This window comes from Petaurus breviceps, unplaced genomic scaffold (assembly GCF_028583685.1).
Source record: "Petaurus breviceps papuanus isolate PSGF00001 unplaced genomic scaffold, PetGlider_PUasm1.0 90701, whole genome shotgun sequence".
Lineage (NCBI taxonomy): Eukaryota > Metazoa > Chordata > Mammalia > Diprotodontia > Petauridae > Petaurus > Petaurus breviceps.
This window is the reverse complement of record NW_027187316.1, coordinates 2,634,078-2,648,116: the sequence shown is the minus strand read 5'-3', so window position 1 is coordinate 2,648,116 and position 14,039 is coordinate 2,634,078. Positions and strand designations below refer to the sequence as shown.

The following is a 14,039-nucleotide window of genomic DNA, read 5'->3' as shown; positions in this document are numbered from 1 at the left end:
TCGAAACTGGGGCAATGAAGGCTCAGTTTTCCTGCCTGGAGCAACTCCCCAGGGCCCGGTCACACTGCAAGGGGCGGGGTGGGAGAAACAATCCCAGCCGTCGTCACCATCCCCACCCCTTCACTCTCAAAAGGTCCAGAGACTTCCCAAGCACAGCCAGGGCTGGGGAGGGGGCTCTCAGCCCCGACGTCATCGATTGTCACGTCGCCACCGCCCCTCCAATGGCCAACCTCCCTCCACGCCACGCGCGGACCTTCTCCCCCACCTCGCGGACGCAGCTCTGGAGACTCGGGGATGTGACGTCACCTCACCTGGCAACTGCCGAGCGGGCGGTAGTAGTAACTGGGGAGGTGGGGCGGGGGTGGGGGTTTCGGGGAGAAGGGGGAGGGAAAAAAAAGAGTTCTCGCGAGACTTCCCCCACCTTCCACAAGTCCCCGACCCCCTTCTCCTGGCGGCCGCGTCCCGGCTCTCAAGTCAGCGGAGCTCGAGCGCGCGCTCCTCTCCACCGCAGTTGGAGAGGGGAGGGGTTGGCTGACGCCGGCGGCGGCGGCGGCGGCGGCAGCAGCAGCAGCCTTGGGCTTGGGACCGGCTAGCTCCCCACCTACCCGCCAGAGGGGGCCGGGAGGGGGGAAAAAGAGCTGGCTGGGTGGGGGGAGGGACGGCTGGGCGTTTGGTCGCCGCCGCCGCTGCCCCGGCTCAGGGTGTGGAATAGCAGGATCCACCACCACACCGCCACCTCCAACACACCACCACCCCATCACTCCACCACTACCGCCACCGCCACCACCTCCACCATCACCGCCACCACCACCACCACCACTACTACCACTACCACCTCGGCCGCCGCCACCACCTCCACCACCGCCGCCGCCTCTTCCTCCTCAGATTCTTTAACTGACTGGACCGGCTGGAGGGAGGCGCGGGCGGATGGACTCGCCGCCTCGCCCCGCCTGAGCCCCCGCACACCGACCGCCAGCTGGGGCTGAAGCCCGGCTTCTGCTGCCTGAAGCCACTACCCGAAGAAGAGAAGGAGAAGCCGCCACTATCGGGCTTCTCCGCCCCGGAGCCCCCAGCATGGGTGAGAAACCACCCCCCGCCCTTCGCCCCGAGTCTCTTGCCCTTCCCCCCTTCTCGGGGACGGCGCGCGGGTTGGGGGGGTGTTAAGGGAGACTCGCTTCTCTGCCCTCGCTCCCAGCTCTGCTGGGGTGGGGGGGAGTTTGAAAGGAAAGAGGGAATTACACCCTCCCCCCCAACCTCTTTGACACCCCCATCCCCAATTAGACACTGTTGTAGGAATGAGGGAACCGGGCACCCTGGCCTCGGCACTGATTTGGGATAAGAAGGCACCCTTTCCCCTTCCCCCACTGACTCCTCTTTATCCTTTCTTGGAATGAGAAGCGTTTAAATGACTCCTTGGCTTCTCCCATTTTTACTAGTTTCATTCAGTCTCCTTGATGTTTCTGTTCCCCATAAATCGTGCTCCTCAAATAGGAATTTCTAGTGCTAGAGATTTGGCCTCGTTTCCTTAAAGTTTTTATTCTTTTTTTTTCCCCTCCCCTCTATCCTTCTCGGAAATCTAACCTTTTTTCCCTTAGGAGCATGTAGAGAGGTTTAGGAATGGTTGATCCTGGGTTGACCCTGTTCTGTTCTCCCACCACCCAAATGAAACAAACCTCGAACCCTTTGAGGATTTTACTTTTCCTTCTCTTCCTTCCCCCGCCCTGCACCTACACTACTCTCCGCCCCTTTACCTCCTCCCTTCCCAGTCCACGTAGTATAGGGGAGGGCGATTGGAAAAAAAAAACAAAAAACAACCCTAAACCAAAAAAAAACTAGCGATCATTCCTTCATTTGAGATAATTTCACTAACAGAACTATTCCTTAGAACAGGGATTCTTAACCTTTTTTTCTTGTGTCATGGCAGTTTGGTGAAGTCCCTGGACCCTTTCACAAAATGTATTAAAATACACAGAGTACATAGGATTACAAAGGAAATTATTGAAATACAGGTATCTAAACTTAAAAAAAAAAGAAAAATCCAAGTCACGGCCTCCCCAGTTTAAGCACTCTTCTTTTAGAAAATGATTTTGAAAAGTGTGTATTGACTGGTAAAACACCCCTTCCCTTAATTATTCAGAATTGGGCTTCTCTATGGAAGTGATGTATGTAGGGCTTTGAAGACAAACTTTTACTTCGGTTTTTTGACGTAGACTTTAGCCAGTTGTCGGCAGTTAATTATCAGATATTCTCTTGAGGGTTCTATTGGGGTTTGATGTGATTGAAATTTTGAACCTTTTGAGAAGAGATTTCCTGTTTGGAAGTGAGCTTCCTTACTAGAGAGAAGGGCAACAGGCGTCGGGGTGCTTGGTAGGCTGGAATAGATTGCTCTTTCCTTTAAATAGTGCAAGTATTTGATGAGAAAAAATAGTTTTATAAATATTAAGAACATCCATAACTCACTAAAGTACATAAGAAGTTTTTAAGAGGTAAGAGGATGTTGCTTTTTTGTAATTGCTGTGATTCAAAGTATAAAAAAAATCTCAGGAATAAACAGTCTTCAGTTTGAATGGTGTGAGGATGCTGTTAAGTGTTCAGAAGAAATGAGTTGCTTTTTGTTTTTAAAAGGTACAAAACACCAACAAACTATCCTTTGTACTTGATAAAGATGTTGCTCCAAATCCGTAAATTTTGGAGATAATGAATGATTTTGTAAGAGCTAAGAATTAAAAGTAATGCTGTTTTGTCACCCATCTCCTAAAACAGCATAGCAATTACTGACTTTCTTTGCATGCCAGATTAGAAGTTTTGTTTATTTTCACGTTAATATTTGGCATGTTCTTTTGCTTTAGAAATATAAGTAACTTTTAATATCAACCAAATATTGAGGTCAGGCACTTAAACATTTTTTTAAATGGAAATAAAAAAAATGTACTCTGTATTCCCCTGATTTCTTAAAAAAAATACACTAAAAGTAGTTTGAATTTTTAAAAGGCGATTTAGGGTCTTAATTATGAACATTTAATTATTGTATTATAATATGGGGGCAACCCTAGGACACATTAAGGTTTGTAGGCAGATAGTTAACTCTTATTCCTCAGACTTTTCTCTTTTTGTTTTTGATTAGTTTTGCTATCCCTTCTCTTGCTTATATGCTGTTACTTCTGATGCTGTTACTGTTGCTGATTGTAGGAGAACTCCACCCCCTTTTCTAATTTGTTTTTGGCTTGGAAATCATATAACTTTATTCTGCAAGTCTTTATTCAAATACTGTGTCAAGTAAGAGTAAATAGGTTTTGAATTAGGTCTTGGGCAGGGCTTTAATGTGAGAATAAGCCATATTTAGTACATGGAATTTATGAAAAATGTTTTCATTGTTTAGAGACATTTTCTACTTATATTCTTGATCCTGCTCTGGATTGGTGAGATTGAAGGAAAGCCGAGATAATAGATGAGGTGATACTGTATCATGAATCTGACTGTTGTATCAGAGAAAAAAATATTTTGAAGTTATAATAGTACTTACCAATTAAAAGGTTTTGAAAATTCAAGCTCAGTTTTGGCCAGTTTATACAGAAATGTACAGTTAGAATTTTATGTTGCTATCTGAAGTTTTGTTAAACTTCCCAAATGAAATAACCTGTATTTAAGGTAGTATTTGCCTTTTAACAATATGTGTGTGAACTTGGACAAATCCCCTAACCTCCTTGGACTTTAGTCTTTTTTTCTTCTGTAAATATGGGGTTTGGATTGGATGGTCTCTGAGATCCCTTCCAGTTCAACATCTATGATGAAATTGTCATTACTTTGAAAATATAATTTAATGTAATTATTTTGATTAAGTAAAAATTGTTAGTACTAAAGACTTTAACTTAAAATATTTTAAATTCTCTTCATCTATTTTATAATTTAAATATGAGAATTTTAAATTCATCCTATGCTAAGGTTGATAGGGACATTTTACTGCTAAATGGCAAGTACTAGGTATGTTCTTCCTTATTTTCCCCAAAGACAGTCAATAGTTTTCTGTTTCAGTTCTTATCTATCAATGGAAGGAAAAAGAATGACTTCTTGATAGTAGAATTTTGGTTGTTGATTTAATGTGATTTTATAATAAAAAAATTGATTTTCAGATATTAATTGGGAAATAAGGTAACAGTTATCTCAGTGCATTTTAGTTATTTTTCTGATAGCAATCAAAAATGACAAGACAAAAAAGTTTGCAGAAAAGAATACCAGAAAAATAGAAATTATAGTTTTCAACTTGTTACTAGGCATAATATATATTAGAATGTATAATATATATTATATTAGAATAAATCAATGAAAACTTATTTCATCTATATTACTATTTATGTAATGGGTACCACCATCTTTCCACTACCTTATATTTATTTTACATTTACTTATTCTTTTATATTCTTCAATGTGTACATAGTCTAGAAAGTAGGAGGAGGCCCTCTTTGAGGAGAGGGACTTTGATTTTGCTTTTGTACAAGTTTTGAAACATGCAGAAAAGCATCTGCAATACTTACAGCTAGCTCCTTAAATGGCATATAGTAGATACTTCTAATAAATGCTTTTTGATTAAAAAGCAATAGGGAAGAAGGGTTTTTGTAGTTATGTAAAATTTTAAGTAGTTTTACTCTACACTCTGATCTAAATTACAGTCAATCATTAAAACTTTATTAAACTATTTGAAATGGGATTGGACTGAAGTTTACCTTATCTGTTTATGAAAAAAAAGAATTTAGTAAGTAAATTAATACCATGTTGAACTGAAAATATACAACTTTGAATTGATGACCTTTTCACAGAAGGAAAATTTTTAAAATTGTTAAACAATATTCTTTAGCATCTAAAACGCCAAATATTTTTTTTATCAATATCATGCAAACATTTTCATAGTTGGAGGAACTCCATAGTTGGTGTGTTTCTGATAGACAACATAAAACTAGCATGGAAGAAAGAGATTATTGTGGGGTATCTTTATGAGTTTATGATCTTCCATGAGTCATTTATCTCTTTGCAGATAATTCCCAGGTCTTTATCTAGCCTAACTTCTCTCCTGAGCTTTAGTCTCACATTTCCAGCTGTCTCTTGAACATTTCCAACTGATTGACCAGGAGACATCTCAAGCTTAAAATGTCCCAAACTCACTGTCTTTGCCTTTGAAGTCTCCCCTTTTCTCAACTTCCGCATTACTGTGGAGGGCACTACCATCTTCTCAGTCACCCTGGTGTCATTTCTATCTAGCCTTGGTATCATTCTTGACAACTCTTTTGAGTTTACTCCATGTATCCAATTTTTTGTCAGGTCCTTTTGTTTCTGTCTGCATAACATCTCATATACATACCCATCTCCCCAATTTCAAATTCACTGTCTTACTGCAGGCTCTCATCACCTCATACCTGGATTGTTTCAATGTCCTTCTGGTAGGCCTTCCTGCCTGAAGTCTCTTCGAGAGTCCAGTCTGTCAAAGTGGTTTTCTTGGGGCACAGGTCTGACCATTTCCAAACAATCCCCTCCCTTACATAGTGAATTCCTATGGCACTCTTTTGCCTTCAGGATTAAATATAAATTGCTGTTTAGCATTTAAAACCCTTCAGTTGATCATTAAAACTTTATTAAGCTATCCTGCCAGTCTCTGTGCTGTAGATAGCTAGAAGGGTGAAAATTGGTTCTTGCAGGGGGAGACAATATATAAATAACTGTAAAAACACGCTACATCCAAGACAGGTTGGAAATAAGCAATTAGAGAAAACACATGAGAATTAAGAGAAGTCAGGAAAGGCTAACTATAGAATGTGAAATTTTATCTGGGACTTGAAGGAAGCCAGGAGGTAGAGATGAGGGGGACAGCCAGTGAAAATACCCAGAGTTGGAGATGGAAGTCTTGTTCACAGAACAGCAAGGAAGCGCAGTATACCTGGTGGGGTGTAAGATGTTGCAAAGTGTGGGTTGGTTATGAAGGGCTTTGGATGCCAAATAGAGGATTTTGAATTTTCTTCTGGAGGTGATAGGGAGCTACTGGAATTTATTGAGGGGGACAGGAGGTTGACATGGTAAGACCTGGGCTTTGGGAGGATTGCTTTGACAACTGAATGGAGAATGGATTGAAGTGGGGAGAAACTTGGGTCAGGCAGCAGTTAACTGGCTAGGCTATTGCAGTGATCCAGGTATGAGATGATGGGGGCCACCCGCAGCAGGGTGGTGTCAGTGTCAGAAAGGAGAGAGGAAAGTGGGATTTTCTTGAGAGATGTAAAAGTGACAGGCATTGACAATAGATTGGATATGGGCTTGCATGGAGGAGGATGAAGAGTCAAGGATTACACCTGAATTGCAGTCCTTGGTGACAGGGAGGATGCTAGTGCCCTTGACAATAATAGGTAAGGTTGGGGGAGAATATGGAAGGAGAGATAGTTCAGGTTGGCAGAGAAAGCAAGAAGGATGAGGACTGAAATAAGGCCATTAGATTTGGCAATGAAGAGATATTAGTAACTTTGAAGAGAGCAGTTTCAGTAAATGAGGTTGGAAGCCAGTCTGTAGAGTTGAGGAGAGGAAGTGGAGGCACCTATGAACTTCTCAAGAACATTAGCTACAAAAGGCTGGGGAAATATGGGACTACCGTTTAATGTGGCTGGCTGGATCAAGTGAGGATTTTTTGAAGATGGACATGGGCATATTTGTAGGAGTAGGAAAGCAGTTAGTAGACCAGAGAGATTGAAGATATATGAGAGAGTGGAGATGGTGAGGGAATCTGTTGGAGGAGACAGATTGGAATGAGATCACTTGTGCATGTTAGATGGATTAACTTTGGCAAGGAGATGGGCAACTTCTATATGTGAAATTTGTGAAGGAGAAGATAGTGTTAGAGGCATCTGGGTGATATTAGAGGAAGAGGGGAGAAGACAGAGCTCTCAGGGAATAGCTTCAATTTTTTCAGTAAAATATGTTAGACAACATTCTGTCAGACAAGGAAAGTTTGAGGAGTGATGAAAAGATTTGGAAGAGTGGTTGTGTCTATATTTGAAGGCTTCTTACTCTTTATTCCTCTTCTTTTTTTTTTTTTAATTCCCCATTATGTATTTTATGATCCAGTGACACTGGACTTGTTGCGGACCCTTGAACATATAACAGTTCTTTGGTTTCCTTTAAGTCTCTCTTCAGAGCCCAACTTCTGCAGGAGACTTTTCCTAGTCTTTTAGTTCAGAACTCATGCCTGTATCCTGTTAAACTCCTACTCATGTCTTTTCATATGTTCATCACATGAGGGTGTCTGCCAAATGTGGGTGACTTTTTTTTTAATTTTGTAAAAATACCAGTGAAGCATGAAGGCTGTCATTTGGATGGATAGCTCTAGTTCTTGTCATGTGACCTGTCTATCCTTTTTTGCTCATAAATTATTTTATGACATCCTTTACAGTTCTTCACATTTCCTGGTTTGCAATGTGTTGCAGCCTTCTGGTGCCCACTAGTGCTCCTTTCCATTGTTCCTGGGGTGATGTTCAACTTTCTCTGGGTCTTATAGTTGTTTGTGACTTGCAGCCATATAATGTCCTTTGGAAAATATTGATGTTTTAAAAGATATGATCTCTGTTTTCAGGGAGAGCTTGAGGTTATTAAAAGAACTTTAAAATTTTTCAAAGTCAGTGCTGCCCATTTGCCTCTTCAGTTCTGGGCCCCATTGTCCATTTGCATTGTCTGTCAAAAATATATCCTATTGCCTAAGAAGTAGGGGCCAAAAGATGGTAAAATCTGTTTTGAGGGTAGGTCCAGGCCAACTCAGGTTCATTGGTAACACATTTTGAAAAAGCTTAGAACTTTTAGAAATCTTGTAGATGGGAGAGAAAAGCAGACTAATATCTAGATGGATGTGATTGAAGTTTTTGAGTGTCTGGCATCATTTTTCTCAATGAAAAGGGTAGGATCATTTGAAAGGAGCTATATGTAAAGCTATAACAGATTTGAAAGAGAGGTTTGTATGCTTAGAACTGAGTAGGCTGATTAAGGAAAATTTTATGAAGAAAGTTGTATACATTGTCTTCTTTTTAGACATTTTTCTTTATTATTATGAATTTAAACATTGAGAAGCATGGACTGTTTTAATACACAAAGAACAGAACAAGAGGATTATATATGAAACTGAACTTTGTTCTTTGTATTTTTAAATATTTCTTTGATATTATTTTGTTTTTTCTTTTTGCATCACCATTCAATTTCTCCCCTCACCTGGAATACTCCTCCATATGAAGTAAGTATAGTGAAATGAAGCAAATTTGTACATTCATTATCTGTCTTCTGGAGTCGTAAATGGCCATTGCATTGATCAGAGGTCTTAAGTCCTTAAAAACTGTTTTCTTTGCAATATTGTAATTGTATAAATTGTTCTCCTTATACCTTATCAGTGTTTGCTGTTCTTGAGGCCCCTCTGGAAGTTGGATAGGAGAACTCCTGCCAAAACCTTCATTTAATGAGGGTGTGCAGGCCAGCCATTGCTACACTACTTTGGACATCTCTATTAATGCCCCTTCTTCCATCATTTTAACTCTTCATGACCTCATTTGGGGTTTTCTTGGTGAAAATACCAGAATGGTTTGCCATTTCCTTTTCCAGCTTATTTTACATGAGGAACTGAGGCAATTGGAGTTGTGACTAGCCTAGATGCAGGGATAGGGAACCTGTGGCTTTGAGGCCACATGTGGCCATCTTAAATCCTCAAGCTTAGTCCTTTGATTGAATCCAAACTTGAGGACACTAGTTGTCCACCCATGGTAGAATCACACAGCTAGTAAGTATTGGAGGCCACATTTGAAGCCAATGAAGATGAGTCTTTCTAATTTCAAATCTACTACTCTATCCACTTGCACTGCCTAGCTACCTCTTCCATCATGCCCCCTACTTTAGGATCAGGAAATATGTTTTTCTTGTGACTCTTTCTTCCCTAATATTTCTCCCTCTTAATAACCTCCCCTCTGTTCCCAGTATTTCTCAATCAAAACTTTGTCCATTTATATATACACTTCTCATGTGCGCTAAGTATGAGAAATATCCAGCCTTACCCCCTCCTCCTTTCTTTTTACCCTACCTTGTTCTTATTTCTCTTCAAACCCTAAGACTAGAACCACTACTTCCAGAACCTGTTTTTTTTCCCTCTTAACTCCAATATCATCTGAACACATTATGGTTCTCTCAGAGCTATTTAAAAATTTCTACTCTGGGGGTGGTTAGGTGGGTCAGTGAATAGAGCATCCACCCTGGAATCAAAAACCTGAGTTCAAATTCCGCCTCAGACACTTAACACTTACTAGAAGTGTGACCTTGGGCAAGTCACTTAACCCCAATTTTCTTGCCTTCCCTCCTCCAAAAAAATTTTTCTGCAACCCCCTCACCCCCCAAAAAGTGTTAGCATTACATCATACAGTAATTCCTTTCAATTGTTCCAATACATTTACCTTTCTAGATTTCTCTGAATTCATGTGTTTGTATTCCAAACTTCCTACTCAGCTCTGGTTTTTCCACCCAAAATTCTTGAAAATCTTCTGTTTCATTTAATGTCCATTTGTTCCCACATGGGATCATACCAAGTTTTATAGAATAGCTTATTCTCGGTACAAGCCCATCTCTTTTGCCTTTCTAAATATTGTATTCTAAGATCTCTCATTGAGAGTTGAAGCTGCCAAGTGTTGTGTGATCCTGACTATTATTCCTTGGTACTTGAACTACTTAAGTAGTTCTGGATTCATGTAATATTTTCTCTTTGACACGGGAGTTCTGAATTTTATTAACATTCTTGGAAGTTTTTATTTGGGGATTTATTTTATGAGGTGACCTGTGTATTCTTTCTTTACTCTCTGCCTTCTTCTGATCCTGATAAATCTGGGAAGTTTCCATTTATGATTTCTTTTTTTTTAATTTTTTTTTTAAGCAATCGGGGTTAAGTAACTTGCTCAAGGTTACATAGCCACTTATTTCTGGGTGTGGTGCTGAGTGTCTGAGCCCAGGATTCGATCACCAGGTCCTCCCAACACTGGAGCCGGTGCTCTTACTCGCTGAGCCACTTGGCTGCCCCTAAGCAATTGGGGTTAAGTAACTTGCTCAAGGTTACACAGCCAGGTGTTTCTGGGTGGGTGCTAAGTGTCTAAGCCCGGGATTCGATCCCCAAGTCATCCCGACACTGGAGCCGGTGCTCTTACTCACTGTGCTACCTGGCTGCCCCACCATTTATGATTTCTAAGTCAATTGTTTTTGTTACAGATATTTTCTTCTAGTTTTTCAGTCTTTTCATTTTGTTCTAATAGTTCTTGCTGTTTCATGGAATCTTTGATTTCTGTTTGGTCTGTTCCAGTTTTTAAGGACTTTTCTTCTTGGGTAAGGTTTACTATCTTCTAAGCTACTTATTCTACTTTCAATTCTTTCCTTCAGGGCTTTTATTTCATTTTTTTTTTTTATCTCTTCATTTCTTCTAGGAATTCACATAGTCCCTGTAGAAAATCTGTTTTTTTCCTTTGAGTCTGTGTTTACAGTTAAAGAGTTGCTTGTTCCTTCATTTGGAGGCTCTCTAGATAGGATAGTGTTTGATGTTTTCATCTATAGTTTATTCACCTCTTCAGGTTTAGTTCCTGGATTGGGGATTTGTGCTAGTATATCCCTTAATGAGTTTCTGGATGGGTTGGCTGAGCATGCAGGGTGAATCATGTTGGTTTTTACACTGACCTCCACATCCTGAGATTAGGCCTCTTTGAATGTGTAAGGTTCAGAGCTGGATCTTCAGGGCCCTCCCTAGCATCTCAGGGCATGTCAGAAACTTCAGAGCACCTGGGCTAGGATTGTCCTGGTAAGAGGCTGTGGGTGCTTGCTACCTCAGCACTATAGCACTTCCAAGTTCTCCATCCTGGGCTTTTGCAGTAGAAAAAGTGCACCTGATGCTTTGCTTTTGCAGGTTGCAGTCTACTTTTACTGCTTGGTTGGACTAGGATCTATAGATCTTGGCTTTGTTTCCAGGCCTCCCTTTTCTATTGCATGGGTGACTTTTTGTGCATTTCTCAGGTGGAAAAATCACTGACTTGTAGTTTCTCACTGGATTTCACTGTGATGAGGATGTAAGGGTTTGTTGGAGTAGATAAGCAGATAACTTGTTGGAGATGCTGTAGAAGGAATTCTTGTTCAGAAGTGAGTTGGCTTGGATGACCCCTTCCAGCTATGAGACCTTGTACTATTGAAAAGGAATTGCTCTCATAAAAGTTCTTTTCTCTGGTGTCACAGGAATTCTTATTCCTGAGTTTGGTTTGCTCAAGCTGTCAGTCTGGTGATTTTTCTGAGACTAGAAGAAATCACATAACTATTGCAAGACTTGACCAAGCTCACAGCCTTACTTTGAGATGTCTGTAAGTCTCTGTTTTTCAGGAAAGGCTTCTCTTCACCCCCTCCAAACAACTTCTTTCTCTAAGCCTCTCATTCTGGTCAGTCTAGTTGCAGTTTCTTAATTGAAGCTCCTAATTTGTCTTCTGTAGGAGTGGCCAAGTCCTTAGTAGCTTCATTCACTGACTTAGGTGATTGTATTACTGGTTTTATGTGATAAGGCCACAGGTTGTCATCAATCAAGAAATTTGGAGGACTCAGCAGAGGCTCTAGAATATATTTAGAAGATATAAAAGAAGAATGGAACAAAATAGATATTCTCACTGAAATTATGTTGTTATGGAAATAAAACATCCAGCTGTAAAGTGAAAGACTCGGATAGACTTTGATCTCATCAAGTTGGGTATTCCTTTCTGTGAAGCAGATAATAACCTATATGCATCTCTTAACACCTGTCCTCCCATGAGTTCATGGGGGTTTAAACTTATGTTGTGTACCTTCCTTATTTTCTGTTAACATCATGAAAACACCAGTGAAGCATGAAGGCTGTCTCTTAGTTGTCCTTATTCTTACCATGTGATCAGCTCATTTTCATTTTTACCCATTTTTCTTTTCTGTTTTTTATATCATTTATCCTTTATAATTCCTTATTAGTAATATGTTACAGCCTGCTCTTGATTATTAGGGACCTCTCTTTTGATCTTAGGGTAATCTTCAACTTTAGTTCTTCAGGGATCATAGTATTCCAGATTTCCCACCATACAAAATTACAAGAATTATATTGGTATTAAAAATATGGGCCTTTGTTTAAAAGAGAAGCTTGGGGGTAAGACATTTGCTATTTCTTATAGGAATCTGACTTGCTCTCCTCTTCCTGTAGGACAGATCTGCACAACATGATAGTTACATAGAGGCCAAAATTAAAATAGGCTAAAGTTCTTTGGGCCACAGGTTTTTAGTGGCTCACTTTCCAAGTAAAGATATAATTAATGATTAAACTATTTTGCAAATAAACCATATTACAAAAAGGGAAATTTCAGTTAATATCAATTAATTGCACTTACTCCTTAAGATTTTTATTTGTCATGAAATTGCCCCTCTCAGACTACAGACTGATGATTAATTGCTGTGGGTCATGTGATAAATAGGAGTGAGTGCACAGTGTCGACCCACCTGCCAAAGTTACTAATAATGGTGACTAGTGGAAGATGGGGCATGGAGAAATCACTCATTACATCTTTACTTTCTTTTATATCTTCTGTATTTTCCATGGGCCTTCTGAAATCCTTTGGCAGGTTGTAAGTGGCCAGTGGGCCATATGTTGTGTAGGCCTGCTATAGGAGGTGACCTAACTCATTGCTCAGTTTTATTATCTTCGCAGTCAATCAAAAGTGTTTGAGGCACTGGGGATATAGAAATACAATTAACAGAATCGCCCCCACTGTGGGGGTTTACATTCTAAATAGACAACAAATACAACTAAATAGACAACAAATACAACTAAATAAACAAATACAACTAAATAGACAACAAGAATACACACACATTATATACCCAGATGTGTTAGCAAGCGCCCTAGCACACCCAGGATGACCTGCTAGCACAGGTTCTTTGCTCTGCTTTGCTAAAGGAAAGATAATTTTAAAGGGTTAGCTATCTTACTTTAATTAACAGACAAGTAGAAAATACAAGCAGAGAAATTAGCACAGAGATTCAACAGATAGGGCTCCTACTGTCTGAACAAAGTAATACAGCCACCTATATACATGCTTTGAGAGCACAAACCTCTTAAGTTGGGGGGGAGGGGAAGTAAAGGAGGGGTAGAGCTCTTAACAAATGGCTACTCAGAGTCCCTTCCGTCCAAGGAATCAAAAGGTCATTCTCATAAGCAAACCCCCAAAGCAAAATGCCAACCTCCCAGAATATATGACAAAGACTTGGCTCCCTGATTGAACTGAGCCTGGGCAACTGGACTCCAAAAAGAAAACAATAAAAAGCCCACCTTGCTTGTGCTTAGACCAGAATACATATAAATAGAACAAATACAAAGTAGTTATATCCATGGTAGTTTGAGGGGGAGTGCATTAGCAGTTGAGGACTTTAGGAAAGACTTCATGTCAGATGTGTTTCTTGAGCCGCATCTTGAAAGAAAAGAAGTCTGCCATATTCATAGCAAGTATTTATATGGCACTTTACATATGTTATCTCTTTTGATTCTTGCAATAACCCTGTAAGGTAGGTCCTGTTTTACTCACTTTACAGATGAGGCAATATTCACAGAGATGTTAGGGGACTTGCCTAGGATCATAAAGCTAGGACATGTGAGGCAGGATTTAAACTCTGGTCTTCCAAACTACAGGTTCAGCAGCACTGTACCCACTGTACCATCTAGCAAGCTCCCTCTTCTGTGAAGTGAGATGAGGTGAGGAGGGAGTACAATCTAGGTATGGGGGACATCCAGTATAAAGCCATAGAGATTGGAATATCAAGTGTCGTGTGTGAAGAACAGAGAGAAAGCTAATTTAGAATTGGCTTGAAGAATTCAGGAAGGAGAGTAATGTACAATGAAGCTGGAAAGATAGCTTTGGGAAAGGTTGTGAATAGCAATAATTAGAATTCAGGAAGGAGAGTAATGTACAATGAAGCTGGAAAGATAGCTTTGGGAAAGGTTGTGAATAGCA

General features: G+C 40.3%; 1 protein-coding gene across 4 annotated transcripts in view; it reads left to right on the top strand.

Annotated features, from left to right (window-relative positions):
• Window positions 1–629: 629 nt before the first annotated feature.
• The window catches only part of CD2AP (CD2 associated protein), a 167,760-nt gene continuing 154,350 nt past the window's right edge, over window positions 630–14,039 (top strand). For 2 of the 4 annotated variants that reach the window (XM_069065804.1, XM_069065805.1), the window contains exon 1: window positions 638–1,078. In XM_069065804.1, the coding sequence (XP_068921905.1) occupies window positions 1,075–1,078 (4 nt within the window). In that variant the 5' untranslated portion in view covers window positions 638–1,074. Of the gene's footprint in view, window positions 1,079–14,039 lie in introns of all 4 variants that reach the window. The other 2 variants (XM_069065803.1, XM_069065802.1) reach the window with 2 other exon arrangements.